This window comes from Orycteropus afer, unplaced genomic scaffold (genome assembly GCF_000298275.1).
Source record: "Orycteropus afer afer isolate SDZICR_OR568_19922 unplaced genomic scaffold, OryAfe1.0 scaffold00545, whole genome shotgun sequence".
NCBI lineage: Eukaryota > Metazoa > Chordata > Mammalia > Tubulidentata > Orycteropodidae > Orycteropus > Orycteropus afer.
The window spans coordinates 439,297-457,024 of NW_006922132.1; the positions used below are offsets into that span (position 1 = coordinate 439,297).

The 17,728-nt window shown below is 42.7% G+C and overlaps 1 protein-coding gene across 1 annotated transcript in view; it reads right to left on the bottom strand.

Moving 5' to 3' along the window:
* LOC103209983 (alpha-tectorin) overlaps window positions 1-17,728 on the bottom strand; it is a 246,120-nt gene that overhangs the window by 58,336 nt on the left and 170,056 nt on the right. The window contains exons 17-18 of the mRNA XM_042782976.1: window positions 9,940-10,501; window positions 1,944-2,143 (exon numbers count right to left, since the gene is read on the bottom strand). Of these exons, the coding sequence (XP_042638910.1) occupies window positions 1,944-2,143; window positions 9,940-10,501 (762 nt within the window). The remainder of the gene's footprint in view (window positions 1-1,943; window positions 2,144-9,939; window positions 10,502-17,728) is intronic.

The following is a 17,728-nucleotide window of genomic DNA, read 5'->3' on the forward strand; positions in this document are numbered from 1 at the left end:
GGGGGGGGGGACCAGGTTTGCTGGTCTGATAGAGCCTGGTGGAACCACTGAGACTATGGCCCCTAACTGCCCTTCAGGTCTGGAATTGAACCCATATCTGTGGTTTCCAGCCAAACAGAAGAAAGGCATATGAGTTGAACATTTACCTGAGGTAGATACACTCCTTGGAGGGAACAATCATTGAGAAAGAAGGGCAGCCTATGCACAGGGAAACAGCTTAGGGGGCAGGAGTTTATGGAGGGATGGACACTGGGAAGAGGTAACTATGGGGAGGTAGTGGGAGGGGAGCTGTTGCATTGTGGTAAACTGTGGTCAATATCATGAGACAAAGTATATGTAAACTGCTATGTGGAAAATGAATTTGCTCTGTATATCTTCACCCAAATCACAATAATAAAATAAAAAAAAAAGAGAGAAAGAAAGAAAATCCTTAGCTAAGACTGCTAAAAATGTCAGATTCACAGGCACCATATTTCCAAACTGCAGCCACATCAGAAGCTTTCAAACTAGGATTTATAATAGGAAAAATTGGAAGAGTCTCTGGTAGCATAGTGCCTATGGCATTTGACTGCTAACCAGAAGGCTGGAGGTTCAAACCCATCAGCCACTTCTTAGAGGGAAGACTGGGCAATCTACTTCCATAGAGATATTGCCTCAAAAACCCAAGGAGGGGTTGCTATGAGTCAGAATCAATTTGACGGCAATGAGTTGTTTTTTTTTGTTTTGTTTTGTTTTGTTTTTTTAAGGGCAGTGGTGGTTCAGCAGTAGAATTCTCACCTTCAAGGTAGGAGACCCCTCCCAGTGCTCCACATACTGAGGCATTACTTATCTGTTAGTGGAGGCTTGCATGTCGGTATGATGCTAAACAGGTTTCAAGGGAACTTCCATACTAAGATGGACTATGAAGAAAGTCTGGCAATCAGCCAATGAAAACCCCATGGATCACAAGAATTTGATTCACAATCAATCATGAGAATGGCACAGGACTGGGCAATATTTTGTTCCATGTACATGGGATTGCCATGAGTTGGGAGCTGATTTGACAGCAGCTAACAGCAAGGACTCTAGAGAACAGCATGGCAAGGAGATAAATACAATGTGAACAAGGAGAGGCAGATGCCCAAGACCCAGCAGATGCCAGGGAGGGAAGAAGGCTAGGCCTAATGCTTTTCCAAATCTGATATGCAGTGAGAAGACCCTCATCCAATCCTGACTTGTCTTCTTTGCCATTGTCCCACCTGCCTGCAAAAAAAACACCATGTTCTGGTTACCTAGTGCCACTCTGACAGGAATATACCACAAATGGGATGGCCTTAACAAACAGGAGTTTATTCTCTTACAATTTGGAGGCTCTAAGTCCAAGTTCAAAGTAGCAGGCTTTAGGGGCTGGGTCAACCTTGGGGTCCAGCTCTGCTTCCTGCTCTTGGCCCACTGGAGCTAGAGGCGTATCTTCACTCAGCTGCTGGCTGCTGAGGCTGGGAAGCCCAAGGTTGACAAGTAAAAAGGCGCAGTTCCAATGTTACCAACCCATACGGCAGGCCATTAATTTAAGTCCATTATAAATCTCATTGGCGGCAGAGCATGGATGCTGCTGAATGATGACATGGCTACACGAAGAGTCCAAGCATGTTGTAAGCTAGAGACTATCCCCAAGGCTTCTGTTTATACACAGGAAGCAGATCACATCCCAAGGCAGCTACTCAGCTGCTTGTGGTAGATCCCACCATGGAGTTGATTGCCAGTCTCATCATGAGGAATAACTCCCACCAGCTGCCCAGCCACTCAACCAGGCCCAGCCAAGTTGACACACAAACATAACCACCACACATCACAACTTTCATGATGAAATGGAAAAGTTCATCAATTCTGACCAACCCCTCTGCATTGGAGAGAAATATGGTGAGTGATTGGCAAGGAAGAAAGGCAGGCCTCGACTGACATACCTCATAATATTTGCCATCTGAGTAGCAGCCACAGCTGTGGGGCAGGATGCAGCTCTTGCCATTCAGGACATAGCCTGTGTCACACTGACAGCCCTCCACACAGTAGTGGTTGCAGTCGCTCTTCAGGCGAATGGCAGCACAGCGGGGCTGACAGACACTCACACAGCTTTCATAATGGCTGTTGGGAGGGCAGGTGACAGCTGGAACAGAAGAGACAGATCAAGACTTGCACAATCACAAGTCACCGCAAAGGATTTTTCTCTTGGCCATTGATCACGCAGTTAGGGATATACAGGAGTGTGTGTGTGTATGTGGGGGGTATTTCTCACCTTTCTTAATTACTACCCTCTCTGCTTGTGGTGTTGACCCTCTCCTTGGGTGTTGCAAAGTTAATGTGCTGGCTGCAAGCCTAACATTTGATGATTGGAGTCCACCCAGACATACCACAGAAGAAAGGCCTGACAATCTGCTTCTGAAAAATCAGCCACTGAAAAGTCTATAGAGCAGTTCTATGGAAGCAGACTGTTCAAATGACATCAAAGCCTGATGTTGGTGAGTGACAGTTAACATCTGCAAATATCCAGCATCTGCTGTTTGCAAATCACCACACTAGTGGTATTGTGGGGGTTGTGAAAGCAGTTTCCCTGCCTAAAGGAACTTAAAAATCTATTCAGGAGAAAAAAGAAAACACACATGGGATCACCAGGAGTAGTAACCCACAGGACTACTACTTTTTTTTTTTTTTTTTTTCCTGCTTATGGAAAGGCTGTATCTGACTTGTTGTTAGCAGACAGAGTTCGCTAGAAACTTCTCACATAATATTTGCCTTCTCCTCAGCCTTGTTTTTTGAGATCCTCAGAAGCCATGAGGTTCAAGGGTCCGTTGAGTATAAAAGACTGGTTTAGAAAAAGGTTCTATTGAAGTTCTGAGGTAAAGATGAGTTAGCATTGGTATAAGAGGGAGAGCTTTGATGGTTAGATGAGATTCCAAGTGGGATTGAAGAATGCAGAATTGGATAGGCTGAGAGGCCTAAGGGGATGAATGAGGAAGAACAAAATGAGTGAGGACCTAAATGCAGAAATGAGCGTGGTGGGCCCCAGGAGAAATGTCTAACCGAGATAGAGCTGTGTGTTGTGGGGCGAGTTTAAGATACAGGTACGTGTGATGTAAATCCCATTCTCTACTTTTTTTACATAAATGAGAAAACAATATACACACTTTTCTGCCCATGGATTTTCATGATGCCACTTCTTCCCTTTAGCCACAAATTATTGTTTTTGCACTGTTTATTTGGTCATTTGTTTTATGTGTGTGTGGTGCTGCTGCATTAGACATTAGGTCTGTGCCCACATGAGTAAGTAAAATTAGTGGGGCAAAAAGAATGTACATTTAAATTTTGATCGATGTTGCTGAATTGCCCTCTAAAGAATTTGTGCTAATTTTTCCTCCTAGTAGGGTAGTATAAGGGGGTTTGTTTTCCCTTGTTGTTGTTGTTGTTGTTATGTGCTGTCGAGTCGGACTTGACTCATAGCGACCCCTCCTTGGATTTCTGAGGCAGTATCACTACGGAAGTAGATTGCCCCATCTTCCTTCTGTGGAGTGGCTTGTGGGTTTGAACCACCAGCCTTCTGGTTAACAGTCAAGTGCCTTAGGCACTATGCTACTAGAGCTTCTTGTTTCCCTTAGCCCCACTAATTATTTACCCCAAACTGTCTCACCTTTGGAAATATGGGAGATAAAAGTACTAAGTCTTCACTTAGTTTGCATTCTTAGAAGGTTGATAATCTTTTCATATGTTTATAATAACTCATTTGTACATCTTTTTCTATGAGCTTACTTTAATGTGCTTTGCACATTTTCCTATTGTGTTGTTGTTTTTTTCTCATTAACTTATAAAGCTCTTCATAAATTTTAAATGGACCTTTTCTGTTATATAAGTTATAAAATATTTATCATTCATCTTTTGACTTTGCTTCCAGGATTTTTTCATATACTTATGTTTTTTGGTTTTGATTATGTTTTTGTCATATAGAAATTTAAATTTTTAAAGTGGTCAAATTTATCAGACTTTTCTTTATGGCTGCTGGGTGCTGTGTTTAGAAAAGAGTCCCTCCACTGCAAAACTACCAAAAACATCTTCATTTTCTTCTAGTACTTTTATAGTTTAATATTTTGTGTTTAAACTTTGTTCTGACTAAACTGTCTCTTGAAATGAAGAGTGAAGAATGAACTTAGTTCCCTCCCAACTAGTTTGCCATTTGTCCCTCTACTACTTATTAAATAATATATATATATATATATATATATATATATATTTTAAATCAGTGATTCAAAATTATAACTTTACCATGTACTTAATTCCCCTTAGTATTTGGGCCTTTCTGAACTCCCTCATTTTTCCTCTGGTTGATCTTTCTGTAAATGTGCCAGAGCTAACTTGTTTTTGTAAGAGTATAGACAGATTAGAATTTCTGGGAGATGGATATGTGTTCTGATTTCATAACTTAAAGCTCCATATTAATCTTGTTAAATTTAAACATTGCCTTACTCTACTACCTGTAGCTGTAGTCACATAAGAATCCTGTCCCTGCAGCTACATTCCTAAGATCATAAAATCAGACAGGAACAGCTCACAGGACAGGGCAATCACATTCCTCAGATCCTGCTTGAAAACAAGGAAGAGACACTGTAAAAGAAATAATGCAAATGTAAATTTACTATTTAGATGGCATTTTCTGATAACAGGCCATCCTTGAGATGTCTTCTAGCCCACTACCTGTGGTCAGTGTTGACCAGTTTTGGAGCCTGCACACCCCTGCCCTCCTTTACCACCTGATGAACCAGAAGATGGCCGATCTAAGACAAGACCAAGACTCGAACCAAGAGCAGACAGCAGAATACACCTGCACAGAAGAAGTTGCAGCATCCATGATAAAACACACAGACTTTTATCTTAGAAAGAAATTGTGCATGCACCTAGCCTGAAGGAAGTTGAGGTTTATCATTAGGAATTTATCACAGCCTTGTTCTGCTTCCTGACTTTCACAAAAGGGTCAGGATTTTATGAGTAACCTCCCTGCATAAGGTCTTTTGAAATCATGTACCCCACAGCCTTAATACTATTATCAAAACTCCTAGCCTGTAAGGCTCAGAGAGACACACATGGTTTTGCCTCTGGCCCTGTGCGTCTCCACTTTGCAAGGTTACTATCCCCTTACTAAATTTCTCTCTGACTACACCTGACTTTCTAGTCATTATTTTGGAAATTGATCTATGACAGTTTTAGTTATTGAGGTTCTACAATACATTTTAATGTCAGGGAAGATGTACTAGATTTACAGATACTTGTGGTTTCAGGTATGTTGGCTTTATTTCCTGGACCAGATTAAACTCCTTATTTTCCATTTCTGATCCTTCCATGGGGTCCATGGCACCCCAGTGTAGTTCTAAGAACATGGCAGGTGGTAAGTAAACATTTGAATCATGAAAGCAAACTTTAAATGCCTAATACTGATTTTATACCTGCTCATCTCCCAGATGAAGTAACAAGAGGTGTAATATGGTGATGGGGCTCTACCCCTGCATTCTCCTGTGGTCATCAATGAGTCTCTTGTTGTGGCCAATGGACTGATAGCACTTGTGCCCCACATAGAAAATAGGATGCATGGATCCCCTTGAAAAGAAATGTAATGCAATAGAGTGGATAAGAGCTTTGGAATCACAGTCTCTAGGTGTGAGCCCTGACAGCAGTGTCACCTAGGGCAGTTTACTTACCCTCTCCTAACCTGTTTCCTCATCTGTGCAACAGGGATAATAATTTCTCCTGCTTCAAGTAATTGTTCAGATAAAATAAGATGCCATTTGTAACTTTTCCAGTACAGTGCTAGGTACTTCCATTATGTTTTTTTTGCTACAAATAATAGTAGTAATTGTAGTAGCAGTCTAAATTTAATTTAAATTATCCAACAAACTTGTATTAGAGTTTCAGAGAAATATATTTTAAAAAAAAACCTTAATTACCATACTTTAGACCCAGGACTCTGAAGTAGCAAAAGCTGTCTTTGATAAAAAAGAAACAGGACAAGGATCCAATGGCCAATCTTGACTGTCCACTTACCACACATCAGGCTCTGGGTGGCCTGATTTATGAAACATTGTCACATTTTAATTCTCAAATGGCCCTATGAGAATGGAAGATGTCTCCCAAGACCTGATCCTCTGGGCTATCTGCCTTCCACAGTGCCAGGTGGGGACTCCCTAGCTCCCTGGGACTCCTTCACCTGGCCAGGGCTAGAGAGGCAGGATTGCACAATGGGGATGATTTATCAACTGTGTCCTTGGAAAACCATTTAAGTTCTCTGGGCTTCAGTTTCCTCATCTATAAAATGGGACTATAAATAATAACTGCTTTACAGGGTTGCCGTGAGGAATAAATGAGTTAGTACATTTATCACACTTAAAATAGTGCTGAGGACGTATTAAGAGTGAAGCTCCTATTATTTATTTATTATTTCCTCCTCTTACTGTACTCTCACCATCTATTACTCTAATTTAAGTCCTTCATTAAGGGACTGAAAGAATGATGGACTCAGCTGAATGAATCTTAAGGAGGGGTCAGCAATTAAAATAATTTACTTTCTCTTTCCTTAGAAGGAAGGTTGGGCAATCTACTTCTGTAGTGATACCACCTCAAAAGCCCAAGGAGGGGTCTCTATGAGTCTGATCTGACTCTACAGCAGCAGGGTTCCTCCCACCCCAAGCCTATTTATTCAACTTAGGTGAAAAGGGTTTCCAATACTTTTACAAATAAGGTAATTGAGTAATAAATTATCCTATTGATAGAACAGCCAATATCATTGAAAAACACCAGCATTCTACCTTGTTACCAATACAACACAAGTTAAGTGGTCAATTCTGGTTTAACCCCTTTTCTCCCAAAAGGATCATGTTTCATATCTGGACCTGTAGATGTTGAATTGGACTAGTTCTTAGTAGAATGGGGGAAGGGGAGCTTTGGTCCTGTCCTCTATTCCCAGAGGTTAAAGTCACATCAGATAGAGTTACAGGTGACCATATTCAGGTTAGGCTTTCTGTGCTCACTGATCTCACCACTGAATGACTGGGTTAAGACTCAGTCTCTCACAGCTTTTTTCTGCTTCTAAAACCCAAGATGGAAAACTAAGCTGCCTCCTATCACCTATTCCCACTCACATGCCCTCTTTAAAGCATATATTGTTTCAGATATTTTACCTTTACTTTTTTCCAGTCATTACCACTGTCTCCTTGGGTGCTCTCTTTTGTATCTTTGGCCCTGCCCTGAAATGCCAAGGTAGGGGAAATTCTAAACCTCCTTGGGAAGGAAACAATTTTAAATCACCTACTGGCCTTAATGCATCAGCTAAGACTTGTGGGACACAGTTGGTCTATGGCAGAGAGGAGACCAAGGTTGAGGCTGAGGCCCGACAGCTTGGCGCCGAGTGCCATGCACAGAATCCCCATTACTAGTGTAGCCCATGTAGAGGAAAGGCAACAAACACCTGGACAGAACTTTGAGGAGTGGACAGAAAAGGTTACTGGTAGAAGGAACAAGAGGACAGGAACATCATCTTCATATTCCTTATTCCTAACCAAGTTCTATAGATGTGGGAGGACTTTCTTTCTGGAGGTTAGGCTCTGGGGCCTGGGAACTCCATTCTCCCTCTTGCTCATGAGTAACAGAAATTGAGACCCATAATTTAAGGTAAAAGTTCCTGCTAGTCTCTCATCAGCCCCCTTTACAAAATGATTCTTCCCTATACCCTTCCCTGTACACTTCAGATAGAAGCAATGGTTTTGGCATGCCCAAGCTCTGCCCCCTGCCCAGTCCCAGCCACCTCTGAAAGCAAGACCACCACCATGATCTGGCTACATATAAAGAGGAAGTATCCCCTGTGGTAGGGCTCAAGTCTCTGGTTCCAAAACTGTTTCCCCATGTTGTTGTTGTTGTTGTTGTTATGTGCCGTCGAGTTGGCCCTGACTCATAGCGACCCCTCCTTGGGTTTCCGAGGCAGTATCACTACAGAAGTAGGATTGCCCAACCTTCCTCCCGAGGAGTGGCTGGTGGGTTTGAACCGCTAGCCTTCTGGTTAGCAGTCAAGTGCTTTAGCCACTATGCTACCAGAGCTCCTAAGTGCACCCTTTTCAGGCCTTGGGTACAGAGCTTGTATTTCTGATTTACAGTAAGGGATGCTTTCTAGCCCTACTGTGCTGACCCCAATGAATCCAGAGAGGCTCTGGGATTTGTCCAGAGCTTTACTTTTTTTTAGAGGTTTATTTGTTTTACTGAAATCAGCAGAGACCAATTAGTCTGGACAGTCACCCCTACTGGCATCATCCCTCTCAGCCCCTGGCTCAAGGACTGAGCCTGGATGAACAAGTGTTGGCATCACTTCCCCTCCCCCTATCCCAGTACTTCACCTCCCAAAATCTACATGAATCCAATGATGTGGAATGTAAACTGTGAGCATTAAACTATAACACTGTGGTTTTATATCCAATCTCTCTTTTCCAGGATGAAAAAAGAGTTTATTCTCTGCAAACCCTGCTGAATCACTTATTTTGAGCTCTATGCATTCAGCATCAAAATTGTAACCTTTTTATACAGTCAGGCCTTCTAAAAGAAATTTACTATAGTTAATGAGTTTGATGTGGGAAAATAGACTAAGGCAGGTTGGCCAAAGATCAGCAGTGGCTTCTCCTCCCAAGCTTTCCTATTCTGATATGCTCAATGCAGGCAAATTACTCTAGTATATCCCAGTACACCAGTGTAGTTACAGGTTAAGAACATGGGCTTTGAGGTTAAGTCAAATGACCTTGGGAAATTTACTTATCTTCAGTGAGTCTCAGTTTCTCCTTGACTAATGGGGTTATTGAGAAGAATAAATGAGATAATTTTGATAAAGTGTTTAGCATTGGGCTTGGCTCAGAGCAACTCATTATTATAACAATACCACTTAGCATGCATTGAGTGGGCTATATTTTCAATTACCTAATTCGATCCTCCTGAAGTTTCTGTAACATAAATGGTGTAGGCAGTGTCATCATTTTTCTTCAGAGGGGGACACTGAGAACCAGAGAGGAAAAGTGAATTGCTCCAAGGTCACAAAGACCCTTAAGACAGAGCCAAGGCTAGAATCCAGGAGCTCTGATTCCTTTTCAAAAGCTCTTAACATTCTGCTATTTCATAAGCACAAATCTTGCCTTCCATTCTATGATGCATGACATACACGAATCAAATTGAATAAAACACTTGAGGGAAAGTATCTAAGTTAACACCACCATGATGGCCCCATGACATTCCAGAACTAAGTAACAAACATACACTTCCCCTATTCATCTCTTGTTAACGTTTGATTGATTGTGCACTAGCTGAGTCCAAATGCTGTCTGCAGTACTCTGTGCTTTATATATTGTTTTTATTCTTAGCTGCCATTGAATTGGTGACCTTATGCACAACTAAACAAAACACTGCCTGGTGTTTTGTTCCATAGCACTCTCATTGGCTGATTTTTGGAAAGGGATCACCAGGCCTTTCTTCCTGTAAGGCTGTAAGCTGTTGAAACCTGATCCGCATCAGAGCAACCCAAAAGCCTCTACTGAAAGATGAGTTGTGGCTGTGCATGAGGTGCACTGACTGGGAATGGAAGCCTGCTCTCCCCCATGGAAGACAAGATTTCTATCACCGAACCACCACTGTGCCTCATGCTTTAGAGACACGATCTTATTTCATCCTCAGACTAACTCATGAAATAAGTGGTATTAACCCACTTCACAGATAAGGAAGTGGAGGCTCTGGGAGTTTAAATTTCTTACATTGGGTAGCAAACCCCGTTCCAAAATGCATATCGTTAAACTGCTCTACTCAACTGCTCTGACTTCTATGGAGTTGAAAGTGTGGCTTCCCCCACAAATCAAGAATAAGGAAATGACATAAAGAGAGATGACGAGAGAAACTCACAGCAGGACGTGTAATTTCTCCAGCCGGTCACTGTGATCCCCTGCGTCTGGCACGTGCTGGCATAGTTCTGTAGCCAGCTACAGGCAGTCTGCACTGCACCCCCATCTATGCAAGAGTCAAACAGACAGTTCTTGTAGAAGAAGGTAGGATTGACTTTGCTGTGACACTTGGTGAAACCAGCATTCTGGTTGGGTATCAGGCTGCACAGCTGCTGGACCTTGGAGAACCCTTCAACCTTGGCACAGGAAGGACAGTGGTCCCCACAGCCAACCTGGCAGAAAGTGTCCCTCTTCACCCAGCTCTGCCCAAACTCATTGATACTAGATGCAAGCAGCCCCATGGGCATCTCCAGGTCATCGTCAGGGTTGCCATTATAGCGGCCACATAAACCATAGGTGCTGTTCTGCATGCTCCGTGGGACTGTGATTGACAAGAAGGTCTTCCAGTCATATACAACCTTCAGGCCAAAATCAGTTTCCACGACCACATGGAAACCAAAGGAAAAGATGTTTATTTTGCCTTGTCCCAACTTCAGAGGCAGATATAGCCGTTCATTGTTGACCTGTAAAAGAAAGAGGGTTGAGGTGGAGAAACACAGTTGGCCCAGAGATTTCCCAGTTCTTCTCCTAATGAATAATCACTAAGTGGGAGCCTCGGAGGGGATGTAAGCAGGTGAATGCAGTGTTTTGCATTTAGTGTTGTATATGTCAGTCAACAATTATTATTAGGATTTGAACAGACTTAAATGGTTATCTTTTGTACACTAATATACCTATTTATTTCAGTGCCTTCTGTTTACATGGCCATGATAGCATAATTTTCCCCAGGAGTTCAAACTGTTTCCTCCAAGGTAATGAAAGGGCAATAAGAATTCAATTAAGGTTTAAACTAAAATACTACAACCTAAAACTCCTGTGCTTCTATTTCCAGTTCTACTGTGGATTTATTTTAGGCAAGTCCCAATTTATTAATCCCTGTGGGACTTTTTATACCCTGAAAGCATGACTTTACTTGGCTGTTACTTTTGCTTAGGAGGCCATTCTTCACCCATTAACATCCCTCTCATGCTCCAGACCCTGCTCAAAGTTAAGACTTTCCACACCTGTGGTCAGAATTAATCACTCCCTTGCCTGAGCAACCAGGGCATGTTAATATTTTCTTGTATTCATCACCACCTTTGGCCAAGATCAAGCATGTGTACAATGCTCTTTAAGCCCGTATCACAATTTGCCTTGTATTATGGTTGGCTGTGTACATTTCTTCTTGCCTACAAGATTATGAGCAACTTGAGGGCAGGAGCTACATACCACTGATCTATATATTCACCTCCCAAAAGCCCCCTCCCTCCTCCTTCCCCCGGGCCAGCACAATGCTTCACACAGAGAAGGCATTTGAACATATTTCCTCCCATACATTTTTAGTTCAGTCAACAGGGATATGTGTTAACATTAAACTCCAGAACTGCTCTGCCCTTGAACTATTTTGATTCAGATGAGTTGAATCCTATAGTCCTTGGCTGGTGTAGTCCATGAACTATAGGAAAATAGAGACTGACTACTTCCCCACTTTGAGAACTTCAACTAGGGCTAAAATGAGAGATGGTCTTCCTTAGGGGAGAGGTAGGTGGTTGCTAGTTGGGATCTTTTAATGTTACTCTCTGACAGGAAATACCTTTTCTCCAGACCTCCTGATTCCCTCTCCTTCACTCTAATGCTACTGCCTTACTTTATACTGTCATCACCTTTCACCTTGACAACTGAATAATCCCCCAACTTGTCCCCCTGGCTGCAGAGTTGTCTCTATCCTCCATTCACTCACTGCTGACACTCTGATATTTTAAAATGCAATTGAAAGCAGTTTACCAACTACTGAAAACCCTCTCCATAGCTTGAGTAAAATGTTTGAGATCCTTGTCACATCACACAGGGCTCTCTGGGAGCCAGTCCCTCCTCTCAGCCCCAACTCACTTGCTTCCTCTGTTCCAGCCATTCCCAACAGTTTGAAGTCCCCCAAATGGACCAAGTTATATTATTCCACCTTGCCATTTCCTATGCTGTTTTATTTGCACATGTGGTTGATGCTTTGAGTGTCCTACCCATGTCTGCTTATGTTCAACCACTGTAACTATGGGCTAATAATATCTTATGGCTGGCATTGGCCAAATGGGGACCATTTTGCCCAGGAGGTTATGACCACCAATCTCAATTCAACCACTCCAAGGGTAGCCCTGAGTTAATGACTGAGTGACACAGGGGTACAAAGGGCTGCCCCTTTGCTTAAAGAAGGACAAACTCTGTTGCATAATCCATGCTGTGGAGCTCCCATGGACCAGGCTGAAGCTGGTCTCCTGCTTAAGACCACAAGCTAAGGTCTTATCCCCTGCTCAACATTGTTTCACTCACTTATCTAAGAATGACCCCCTTGACTCTGCCTCTAGGAACCTGATCTAAGACAGCAAGTATGCCCTTGCCCCTGCTTTTCCCACTGGGCAATAGTCACCCTTCAAAACTCAACTCAATTTCCTCCCTTCTTTGAACGTTCTTTTAGGCAGAACTCATTCATTTGTCCAGTAGACAGGAATTTGGCACTACTGCATGCCAGGCACTATACTAAATGGTGGGACAAAGCACAAGGCCTGTGTCTTGGAGCTTACAGGCAAATGGCAGAGACAAGTGTATAGACAGAAAATAGCACCATCTGAGAAACGCAGCACTAGGGATCAATAGGCGTACAAGCATCTGACTCATCCTGGGGACAGACCCAGGGATTCCTGCAAATGATAATGCCCACACCTGGTCTTAAAGGATGAGTCAGTGTTTTTCAATCAAATAGGAATGGGAGTGAAGAAAGGGAATTCCAAGAAAAATGAACAGTATGAGGAAAGGCCTGGACGAGAGAAAAAGGCAGATAGATCTGAAGATTTACAGCAATTTAATGCGGATAGAACATAAACTGTGGACTTGGAACCTGACTATGGTAGTTAAAGTTATGTCTCAGCTTGGCTAGGCCTGGTTTTGAGTGCCTGGGCTGATGGATGTAGTGATTCCCCATGATGAGACTGGTAATTAACTCCATAGTAGAATCTGCTGTGAGCAACTGAGCAGCAGCCTTAGGAATGTGGTCTACTCCCAGTGCATAAGAAGAAGCTTTGAGAAAGGTCTTTGAGCTTTTTGGCATGCTTGAACTCTGAATTTAGCTGAGTCTTCATTCAGTAGCCTGCCATGTTGCCTGCTGATCTCGGGACTGTTTCTGGACTTGAATTAGAGGTCTGCCATGTTTATTAATAATATTGGGACTGTGCCGTTTTACTTGTTGACCTTGGTTTCGTTAGCCTCGGCAGCCAGTAGCTGCCTGAGTTAGAAGCCTCCAGTTTCAGTGGGCTGGGAGCAAGTGTTCGAGCTGAAGCCCAAGGTCGAGGAGTCTTCACCCAGACCCTACAGCTGGTGCTTTGAACTCAGACTTGGGGCAGGGGCATTCTTGCTGTCTTAGGCCAATGTTTTGGTTCTCTAGTGCTGCTCTAATAGAAAATAACACAAGTGGGTGACTTTGACAAACAGGGATTTATTCTCTTACAGTTTGTTGTTGTTGTTGTTATGTGCCGTCGAGTCACTTAAGTGACAGATGAGTAAGATGCCTAGCAAAGCAGAAAGAAATGAGATTCAGGCATAGGAGGAGAGTAGCCTTAGAGAGGAGAAGAGGGGACTTACCACCCTCCATGTCTGGAAAGGAGAGAGAGAAGAGGATGTTGAGGATGAGACATCAAGATGGTAGGTGTGGAGGTGGGTGGAGGAGTGAGATGGTGCCTGATGAGCATAGTATCTCACCCAGGAGGCCTGGAAATGGAGTGATATGGACACAAAGAACACAGGCACAGCAGGTTGCTAAGAGAAGTGGAAGCCATGGGGACTCTGACCTGCCTCAAAGGCTCATAATTAATAAACTAAAAGTGATGCAGTGCACTCAAAGGTGTTTATGTGTCACTTGCTTTTCTTCCCAAGCATCCCCACATTCTATAATCTTGACTACCGGATGTTAGGCAGAAAGCAATACCTTGGGAAAGCAATATAATTGGATTAAAGCTAAAAGGCTTGCAAATTCTGCCATTGCTAAGGAGAAGCTTGAGAAAGAAATACTCTCCCTCTCACAAGGCGGGTTCAGTTCTCTCTGTTTCTGAAACTCCATGAATTGACTGACATCACTGCTGTCTCTCTTTGTGAGAGAGAAATGGAGGTGCAGAGGGAGCTAAGGGAGAGGGGGCCAGAGAAAAAGGAAGAGGTTAGTATGGAAATGAAGTTGGATGGATGGAGGAAGAAGCTGCAGAGAAGGGAAGACATAGACAAATGGGGATGGACGTGGGGAAATGTAGTTAACAGTTTTAAGTATTGGAACTAAGATCATAGATTAGATTTAGTAGAAAGCTTTTCTTTAAACTGGCCCTGATCTACTACTACAGCCTCTTCAGCTACCTCGCTGCTCCCCACTTCCTGACCTCTCATGCACCAGTGTTCCAAGGTCCCCTCTTACTGCAGGTTTTTTATGCCTCTGGGTCTTTACCAATGTTTCTTTTTTCTAGAATGGCCTTACCTTATTCTCTGCCTAGTTAATGTATCACTTCAGTGTTCAGCTCCAATCACCTCTTCCAGGAAACCTTCCCTGAAGCTCCCCCAGGCTGACTTAGGCAGGCCCTCTGTTGGTCTCTCAAACCCCTCTGCAGGTAACAACCTTGCAGTCCTTCACATTACAGTGAGCTAGAGTGATGCTAAAACCCTCATTCTTCTCTGATGGCCACAAGATTGGCAATAGGCCATAAAGACACAGGAGACTAGCTGTGGGCACCCTGAAGACCTGCCCCTGGCCTGGGTCATGAAATTCCTAACTGTGCAGAAGCCTTAGGAGAGGTGGGAAAAGAGAAAGGTTGCTACTGCTGAGCTGTGCCTACAGATGGTGGAGCTGTGGGCACCTCAGTGCACCCAGGGTTGTGTCACTTCTCTCACTAACCCCCACAACCCTGCCTGGAATAGAGAAAGCATGTTTATCTCTATTTTCCCCTGGTTCTGTGCATGTTCCCTGTAGTAGGTCCCTGCTTAATGCAGGGAACAGGCAGAGTCACATGGGTCTCCATGTCCCAAGGAGTCACTTCCATGTCACCCTCCATTGCTGAGAGCACCAGCAGTGACCAGGGGCTCTGGGCTGTGTTTTGCTTGCACTTCATCACACTGTGATTATAACGGCCATTATTCTTCAGTCTCAGGGAGAGATAGTTGGTGACTAATAATAACATCATGGGAAAAACAAATGCAAATCATTGAATAATCAGATCCTCTAATGCATATTAATAACTCAAAGTAACTGCTAAACTTGTCTCCCGGGGCCCAAAAGAAAAGAACTTTCAACGCATCCTGAACTTTGTCTGCTTGTCAAGAATTTGAAAGCTAAAAATCCTGTTCCTAGCTTGGGCACTGATGATGTTTGGGTAGCTGGCTTAAAAAGAAAGATTCTGGCAAAGGGTCCTCCACCTCTTCAATCAATTCCTTTTTTATGCTCATCACTCTCTCAGCCCCATCCTCCTCCCAATCTCTTTATGTGAGGAAGACACTGGCCGTGTGGTTGTGGAGCTTGACTTTACGCAGGACTGCATCTCATGAAATTGGGTAGGACACGTGGCTGGAAGGTGAGTTGACCTTTTAGGGACTTAGCTTTATTGTGGGGGGGGGGGGATGCCAGAGGGAGTGGAAAATCAGTTACTATGAAGGAGAGAGAAGGGAGGGAATGATGAAAATAGAGTAACTGTGCATAAAGGCCCAGTGGTCTATCTGCAAAATGAACTACAGAGAGGTCAGAAAACAACACACCTGGCCTCAGATATCTATGTACTTAAATGCTGAGCACACACAAACCAAGGCATCAAATACTACTTCATAATAAACTAGGTGGGACAGGATCTATGAACAGATTATATTTTAAAGGCAAAGAGCCTGTAAGGTAGAAAAGTGGAAGAGTTGAATGTCAAGGAAATAAATTATTGCAAGAATATTTGTAAATCTAAGGGTAAAAATATACCAGATGAGGAGAAAAGGAGAAAAAGACAAAAATCATGCAAGCTACTTGAACAAAATGATTGATATATTTGTTTTGACACTTATGCAATGAAAATGCAATAGGGAAAAGTTATTATAATGGGCAACTTTACCCATACAGATATCTGCTGGAAGTCTGTGGCTAAAGCGAAGCATCTGATACATTCCTAACTTGCTTCCATGGCAATTTAATCTCCCAGATTTCTGAAGAAGCGACCAGTAGCAAAACCAAAGTGACAAGAACCTTGGAAGAATGGGGTTATTATGTCATCTCATTCATCTAGTTGACAAAATGTTTTGAGTGTCACTGTGTGCAAATCACCGTACATTCATTCAACATAAAGATAAATTAGGTATGCCCCCCCTCTTTAAGAAGCCTAAGATTAATATTGAGGGATATGGGCATCCATCAAGGTAAAAGACAATATGATGAATGCCCTAATGATACAGCAACACACAGTTATGAGAAGCAAAGGGGAAAATAATCAGTGGCTTAGGTGCATATTACTCCAAAATGCTAAGAATGGGCATAGTAAGCCATGTACCTTAGATGGTAAGAAGGCAGATTTTCCAATAGATGTGAAAGGGAAGATAATTCAAGAAGTTTGGGAACTTCTCTTTGTCAGAGAAGTTGTTGTCGTTAAGTGTTGTCTTAATTGATTTTTGACTCATAATGACTCCATATGACAGAATGGAACTACCCCATAGGGTTTTCTAGGTTGTAATCTTCATGGGTGCATAAATATTTAAGGAAATACCAAGGAAGAAAATAAATCAGTATATTTTCCCTCCACCAAAAAACAAAACAAACAAACAAAAAAGCCCACTGTGTGTAATTGTTCTTAACTTATAGTGACCCTATAGGACAGAATAGAACTGCCCCAAAAGAGTTGCCAAGGCTGTAAATCTTATGGAAGCAGACTGCCTCATCTTTCCACTGCAGTGGCTGGTGGGTTCAAACCACCAGTCTTTTGGTTAGCAGTCGAATGCCTTACCCACTGCACCACCGGCACTCTTATAGTTGCCTGGGTAGCTCTAAATACAACTCAGAATTTTAAAGAGATTATGCAAAATGAAAAGGAGCACCCTTAGAGGTAAATTACGGCACAAACCTATGACAGTAATGATAAGATGGCCAACACCCTAATTCAGCTTATCCAAAATGCTGAAGACAGAGGTTATTGGCTTGCTTTTTAGTTTTTTAAGTTATGTTCAGCACACGATATTGGCCAAGAAGTGGATAGGCTGCCTCTGGGCTGAAATTGTCAGGCTGGATGACAAGGCGTACATGGAACTTCTCAATCCTTACTTTGCATCTGCCTTCATGGTCAAAGGGAATGCTCTTTAGGTAGAACGAAAGCCCTTAGGTAAGTAAAGAGATTGTAGGAGAGCCCCTGAGTGCTCCAAATGAGTTCAGTATTCTTGAACTCCTGGGATCCTGTGGGAACCAACTGTGGAGATGGAAAGAAGTAACCAAAAAAAAAAAAAAAAAAAAAAACTCCATTTTGGTTAGTAGCAGTGACCTTAACCTTTTACACCTTATTTTCTGGACTACTTTAATATTAAAAAAAAAAAAAAAACCCAAAACTAGTTGCTGTCAAGTCAACTCTGACTCATGGCAAATCCATGTTATCAGAACAGAACTCCATAGGGTTTCCAGTGGCTGTGATTTTTCAGAAGTAGATCAGCAGGCCCTTCTTTCAATGTGTCTC